Source organism: Portunus trituberculatus, chromosome 10, assembly GCF_017591435.1.
Source record: "Portunus trituberculatus isolate SZX2019 chromosome 10, ASM1759143v1, whole genome shotgun sequence".
In the NCBI taxonomy this organism is placed as follows: Eukaryota; Metazoa; Arthropoda; class Malacostraca; order Decapoda; family Portunidae; genus Portunus; species Portunus trituberculatus.
This window is the reverse complement of record NC_059264.1, coordinates 12466756-12474414: the sequence shown is the minus strand read 5'-3', so window position 1 is coordinate 12474414 and position 7659 is coordinate 12466756. Positions and strand designations below refer to the sequence as shown.

The following is a 7659-nucleotide window of genomic DNA, read 5'->3' as shown; positions in this document are numbered from 1 at the left end:
TCATTCACTCGCCTATGCTCATTTGCTGACCACCAAAGCAGTTCTTCCTCTTTGGAAAGGGCTCAGAACTCATACTAACCAATGTTTACGCAAAACTGAGACTGTGTGTGTGTATTTACCTAATTTTACCTAGTTGTATGTTACAGGGTTCGAGCAGGGCTCATAGTGACCTGTCTCCAAATCTACATTTGTCTAACTCCTTAAATTTGTGCACACTTTCTGCTTGTACAATCTGTGTGTGTGTGTGTGTGTGTGTGTGTGTGTGTGACATTAACTATGATAAATGGGAGTCATGCAAATCTATTATAATGGCATTTACTATCACGTGAACTTCAATGATCATACTCATCCAAGCCTTTAAAGAGGTTAACTTGCCAATAAAGAAACAAGACCAACATGATTTCAATGAAGGTCTCAACATCTACCTAGAAATACATGCTCTCATTTTACATGCACGCATGTACGCACATACGCATGCACATGCACGCACTCATTCACGCACGCACACGCACACACACAAACAGAAAAAAAGGGCAATAGGGTCAACTTTTGAGGTCCCCACACGAGAAGGGCCACTCACATCACCCAGGGAAATGGTCTCTAGCACCACTGAAGTCAAAACTTTCTCCCAGGAGGGGATGAATGCCCCATTAGTAAAATAAAAATTACTGTCAAATCAACCATCAGTACAGATGCAACACACTGCTGAGCAGTTTTATTCCCTATCTGAAAGACTGCCCATCCAGGATGGAATTGCCATTTCAATTTGGAAATATTAGGAATTAGCTCCTTTGGTTTTGCCATTTTTGTTGAGAAAAGGATGGTCCCAGCTTTTCTGTTGCATAGTAGTAACTGAAAGGGAGGCTTTCCATGTTCTAACACTCAGTAATTACCAATACTGTGTAGTATTAAGAGAAGAAATACACTCAGACCCATGTGAACTTCCAAAATCCTGACAATGTGCAAGCTATGCAAAAATTGAATAGTGAACATCATTATCTCAAAACATTTTCTGAGCCAATCATGGTCTTTATTATTTAATGACCATTTTGAGAGCAAGTTCATTGTATGTATATTGTAATAAAGTTATGGATGTTGGAACTTTGTCAAACTAAGCATATTTTTCTCAATCTTTATTTTAACATAAGCAGTTCTTCTAATGCAAGACACCTCATCCTACCATCTCATCCCTATTATCTTATTGGAAACTGCAAAGATTTCAGGGATATTTTCATAACTACCAAAGATTTTGCACCATTAAGGATTCAAAACAATGAAAAACAAATGAATAAATTTGTGGCCTTTGAAGAGAAAAAAAACCTCAATCTAAATTTATTAAAACATGAAGCAAAGCACTCCCAAAAAGATCACCAAATCCGAAGAGTTACTTAAGTAAGTGTCATCCTTCAGCAAGTTCATTTCATCATGGTGACTCATTGCCCACTCCATACATGCATTTGCCTGTTGCAGATTTCAGGACAAATCATGTACTGCACCATTGGGATTCTGTCTACACTGTACTTGAAAGTTCTCAATACTATTTTTTACTAGGTTAGATAGAACCAAGGATAAATTTTCTACCAATACTCATATGGAACACCATGTCCTGGAAATATCTAATCTTAATTTCAAATATCATAATCTTCCTATTGTAAATATTCTTTCAATAATAGTTTTAATATCACAATTGTCCATGTTGACATACTAATAGCACATCTTTCCCCAAGACTAACTGTTAGTGTATGTACCTGTGAGTACCTTGTCTTATTATTTCATGTTTGTATGTATGTACACATATTTATGTACGTATAAAGTCCATGCAGTCTTCACCACAAACACTGATCAGGTTACATTCATGTACACAGATAAATTCATTTAATGGAAGACTGTGGCTGAATGGTTGTGTTCAGATATTGTTGGTTCTTTCTAAAGCTGGAGTTCCCCAGGAAGCATTATTTGCCAGGAAGCATTATTTGAAAAATATAACCAAGTAACCAAACCAATCCGGCATGGTTTGGGTGCTAACCATAACTCAGACAGCATCTGCATCAGGACCTCTTCTTTACAAAACCATTAAAAATCACAAAAATGAATGTCAATCTTGCATCACCACAAGCAGAGTCTAACCATTGAAGACTAACAACAGAAAAACAAATGATTAATTTTATTATATCTTCAAATTACAGTCACAATGTTCATCAATTTAAATATTGTCAAATGTTGGAAAGATCTAATTTAATAAAAACAAGTGCAGGTTACTTAATGACAACATTGTATGGTTAGAGGGAAAGCTAAATTATCAAGCATAGATCGAATATGACATTGTTATTTCCTTTCAAACTCTTTCATCCTTTAACAGTCTACACAATGTGACTCAGGCTCAGTGGGCAAGGGAGGGACAAGCTCAAACTATAGGGTGCTTCAGGCTGGAGGAGGAAGAACCGGACTACACACACACATTCTGCATTTGGTCAAAGGATCAGTAACCACAACAACAGGGCAATATGTAGGGCAGATGGAGAATTCTGAAGGGCATGGGGAGACAGAGGTGGGGACATCACACACACACCTGGGACAGTTAGTGTCAAAATCGATGATGTACTTTATCCCACAGTCCAGCGGGCAGATAAGCATTTCAGAAGGACAGGATCTGGCAGCAGTGGTGGTGGTGGTGGTGGTGGAGGTGGCATCTACATGAAGGCATCAGTCACATTAGTCCAAGGGTAATACAAATGCATGATTGAAAAAAAAAATATGTACACAAACAAAAAAAAAAAAAAAATAAATAAATAAATAAATAAACAAATATATCAAAATAAAGAAACCAAAGCTACCTTTTGAGATTCAAAATGAGCGGCAAGTTTAGTTGAGCCTAAGTACAGTTAGATGTATTTTAAACCTATCTTAGTTGGCCCATAAGAAAAAAGAAGTGGCTGATTCTGAAGTGATCCAAAACTACAGCAAAACACAAGATAAAACCATGAACAGTCAAAAGAAGATTGGCTGTCCCCACAAACCTGTCGTAGTGGTGTTGCCCCGCCCACATACATGCAGACACTCTTCCATGGAGTCAAATCGGTTGTCATTCCCACCACAGCCCGAGTAATAAAGTGGGATGCAGGTGCCAGCCTTTGGGGCGTAGTAATACTTGAGGTCAGCCCCCTACAGGTGCCGGCATCCCACTTCATGTAGCACAGCAGTGGCACTGGAGTAGCCGGAGTCACTGTGGACCACAACATTGCATCATCATGTCACACTCTGGACCACATCCATGGTTCCATTGACAGATTAACATGATTTCTACTTTATCAATGGCAAAAACACTACTATGGATAAATTTTATCATCTCCGTGGACTTCGAAAAATAGTGGCCATATATCAGATATTTAAAAAAAACTCTTGTTTCAGTCACATGGATTTTTAAATGTAGTTTGATGGTTCTATTGACAGATTAATATGAAGTCTACTTTAACAATAGCAGAAGAAAAAGATTTCTCATCTCTGTGGACTTCAAAAAATAGTGGCCACAACCTATATTCTTAAAAGACTCTTGTTTCAGTTACACGGGTTTTTAAGGGTAATTTGGTAGTTCTGTTGAAAAATTATTAGGATTTCTACTTTATATATCGCAAAAACACTCATACGAACCAAGCTCCTCATATCTGTGGACTTAGAAAATTGTGGCAACATAACCTATATTTCACACAGGTTTTTATGGGAGGTTTGATGGTTCTATTGACAGATTACATTGACATCTACCTTATCAAAAGCAAACACACTCTTGCAAACAAAGTTCCTCATAACTGTGGACTTTGAAAAATAGTGGCCACATAAGTTATATTTCTAAAAAGAGTCTTGTTTCAGTAGCACTGTTTTTTAAGGGTAGTTTCATGGTTCCATTGATAGACTAACATGATTCCTAGTTTATCAATAGCAAAAACACTGTTATGGATAAATTTTATCATCTCTGAACTTTGAAAAATAGTGACCACATAACATATATTTTCAAAAACTCTTGTTTTAGTTACATGGGTTTTTAAGGGCAGTTTGATGGTCCTATTGACAGGCTAATATGATTTCTACTTTACTGTTAATTCTCGGTAACTTAGACTAATAGGGATAAAGGTCGGTCCGACAAACGCAAATGTCCGACTTACATGAATCCCTCCCTTATACACACTAAAAAAAAAAATAAAAATAAATAGATAAATAAAATATAAATAGATAAAAAGTAAAACAATAAAATACGAAATAAAAAAAGCTCATACTTGGTGCAGGATAGGATGTACTTATTAATTCTGGGGGGATCACAGTGTGTGGCCAGGCATAAGAAATAAAATCATTACAGGCATAAATTGACAAGGATTAGAATAAAAAACTTTAAGAAGAGAAGACGACAAGAAACAAACAAACAAATGAATTATTGGGAGACAGCTGGACCTTGAATCCTCACCTCCCCTCTCCCCTCCATCACACTTGTTATCTTCCCCTCCAAGACCATCACCTCACCCCACGCCTCACTGCCACACTCCTCCTCCATCTCTCTGCACCATAAGACTGATATTATCTTTTCAAACAGTTTTTTTCTCACAACCTTCGTCATCACAACCATACGTCGCACAACTCTCACAGTAATACTATTACAAAAGAATATGTTGAGACAGAGGTACATATAAAACTGGACCAGATGAATAATACTTCACTGCATCATTATCTCACTTCAACACACTAATAACGACACAGTGTCCAGTTCAGTAATAAAACAGCAGATTGCCGTGACCCTCCTCACAAGGAGGATCCATTGCTCAAAATTGATGGCACATTCAAGAAGTCCACATTAATTATTATAAGTACAGTATTATTTATCTTAAATACTACACATTAAAAACTTGGTCCAACAATTAAATGAAATAGTAGACCTTTAAATATAAAGCAATACATCATTCTCATTCTCTGCATATACACTGCAAAGCTTATTAGATTGGTATTTCACGATACACATATAAATGACTTGACCTAACCTGTTCATGCTTATTCCTGCTGGCCTACTGATGCTCATTTCTGACATTATTGTGCTCCAAACACTAACTACTGCATCCATACCTGTCGTGGAGGTGGTGAGAAAGCCACACATTGTCTCACAAACCTCCTTGTAGTCAAACGTATTATGGCTTTGACCACAGTGAGTGGAGAAGAACTGTGAGCACCTGCCACTCCCAAGATCATAGTACCACTTCAGGACGGGGTCACAGAGGCCTGGCTCTGGGCGCATTTTGCACAGCGAGGATAAGGACAGTGTGGAGAAGGTGGAGGCTGTCTGGGCAGAGGGGGTTATGTTGGAGCCTAAAAAAAAAAAAAAAAAGAAAAAAGAAAAATAATAATAATAATAATAATAATAATAATAAATAATAGAAAAAAATTTCATGGCAGGAATGAAGTAGGGAGAGATGCACAACTTTGTGTCTATAAGTTAGACAGAAATATGGAAGAGATTGTGAATCATTTTGGGAGAACTCAGCAAAGACCAAGAACAGGTGATGTCAATAAAGGGGTCACCCACATAATGCATTTTTGTTGAATACAATAATACATTACTGCTTTGAGAAGCAGCATACACACCAGGAACAAAATGATTCACTAAGTAGTGACAGTCTCAATGGGGAAAGACGAGGCAACACCTACCAATGCACCAAGTGACTGAAAAATACTTTCAAGTGGACAACTCTTAAAATCAAGCATTATTGAGAACGTTCTTTCCTTTTACAAAAAAATCAATGTTAGGAGATGCCACAACAAATTTGATTTAAAAGATTGGTGTAGAGTTAAACTGTACGTTATTCATTTTAAGTAAGAGATTATGAAATATGTTCATTGAGGATTGCAGGATGAAGCAGTAGTAAATCAAAAGAGGGTATGTACTGCATTGAATGATGGCACAATAAGACTGAATCCTGTTAAAAATCAGGTATAGCAAATATGTATATTTGATAAGAAGGCTATAACCAATACCACTTGAGTACTGCAAGAATATAGAATTTGAGGACAATTTTGTGGAATTGTGGGTATGTAGGAGTGTTCTCAACAGTGCATGTAATTCACTCTCCTTTGAGGTGTGTATCATTGGCCATAATTACTTATGGCTTCTCTGAGAAGCTTTACACATCTCAAGCATGAATACTTACACTCATCAAAGGAACAAACGATGCCCTTGTTGATGCACACACAAACATTACACTCATCGCTCCGCCACCGAGACCCATTAGAGCAGAACTCACCCCCGATCTCTGGCACAAAGTCTGAAAAGTGTAGTCTTGTCAGAAGCCTATTGATCTACCATGCACTTCCACCCCTAAGATTCATCTTCAATCTTTTCTGACAAGCAGATAATCTTACAAGGCTTGTAAATTTGCAAATCACAGGACTTACGCTCTGAGGAATAATACTTGACAATGAAATGGTCATTATCCTATCCACTAAGGCTATGCAATTATAATCTACCATCACTAACTCACTACCTCCACCACCACAGGTCCACAGCTCAGGATACAATCACCAATGTCTTTCTTGATTGCTGGTCAAGACTGGAAGAGCATCCAGGGTAGTCATTTTGGTTGAAGGTTGGTGGTGATGCCAATCCGTGCTAGTCCTAACACTGCCAAGACTAGCATGAAAGTAAGAAGAGGTAGTAAGCAGTAGAGTAGGAAGAATAATTAGAAGACCAGTGAGTCAGGAAGGAGAAGAGTTAGTGGCAGAGACTGAAGAGCAACAGCCTAGTGTGTGACCTACTGCTGTTGTATCCAGTTCACTTGCACAAGCAATTAAACTTTGTAAATTCTACCCAGTATATCCTTTTCCATGGATTGCTACCAGACTCCTGGTGCTGTCACTGCAGTGCACAAACTCTGAGAAGAACACACTCATGCACCTGGCATTACAATAGGTACATATATTTTCTTCTGAAATTATGTGACTTAAGAATCAGCAGACCTCAATGCACTTGCCTCCTCTGCTCAAGCTCCTCCTCCTATTATCCACTTTTACTGCTAGTTAGAAACCCTAATGTCCCAGATGTCTCCATGTCCCAAGGTATTGATTCAGAACCTACAGGCACATGGGTCAGTGAGATAGATACATGCTACGAGGCCTCACTTACGCATACATTAAGCTCTTAAGTCTATCTTGAGATTTGAGAAAATATGAAATTCAGCCAGCTCCACATGCAGCACTCACCTTCTGAACAAGCAATAAGGGTACACACTGGCACTGATCTATCCTCAGTACATGAACATCTATTACACTGAACAGTCCATGAGGAGCCAGGAACACAGAATCCTTCCAGAGGAGCAAACAGAGGATGTGGCACAAACACTCCTGAAAGAGAAAAACATGCATTGAGTATTAACCTCTTCTTTACCAATGGCTTACCAGAGTACTTCATATGAAATCTTTACTACTCAACTGATGAAATGAGCAAATCCCACTAAGTTGGACCTGAATAAGCCTAATACTGGATGTCAGATACTTTCAGGATTTTTTTTTCCAAGTGCACCGTTAGGCATTTTTTGTATTATGATTGAGTAATTCTAAGCCACTCAGCATATATATTGGCTAAAATACCACTGATAGTTCTCACACTGTGCGAGTCATATGAGGAGTTGT

General features: G+C 38.1%; 1 protein-coding gene across 1 annotated transcript in view; it reads right to left on the bottom strand.

Moving 5' to 3' along the window:
• Window positions 1-1118: 1118 nt before the first annotated feature.
• The window catches only part of LOC123502144 (SCO-spondin-like), a 29226-nt gene continuing 22685 nt past the window's right edge, over window positions 1119-7659 (bottom strand). The window contains exons 11-15 of the mRNA XM_045251364.1: window positions 7231-7371; window positions 6183-6296; window positions 5104-5343; window positions 3018-3223; window positions 1119-2690 (exon numbers count right to left, since the gene is read on the bottom strand). Coding sequence (XP_045107299.1) covers window positions 2604-2690; window positions 3018-3223; window positions 5104-5343; window positions 6183-6296; window positions 7231-7371 — 788 coding nt within the window. The 3' untranslated portion in view covers window positions 1119-2603. The remainder of the gene's footprint in view (window positions 2691-3017; window positions 3224-5103; window positions 5344-6182; window positions 6297-7230; window positions 7372-7659) is intronic.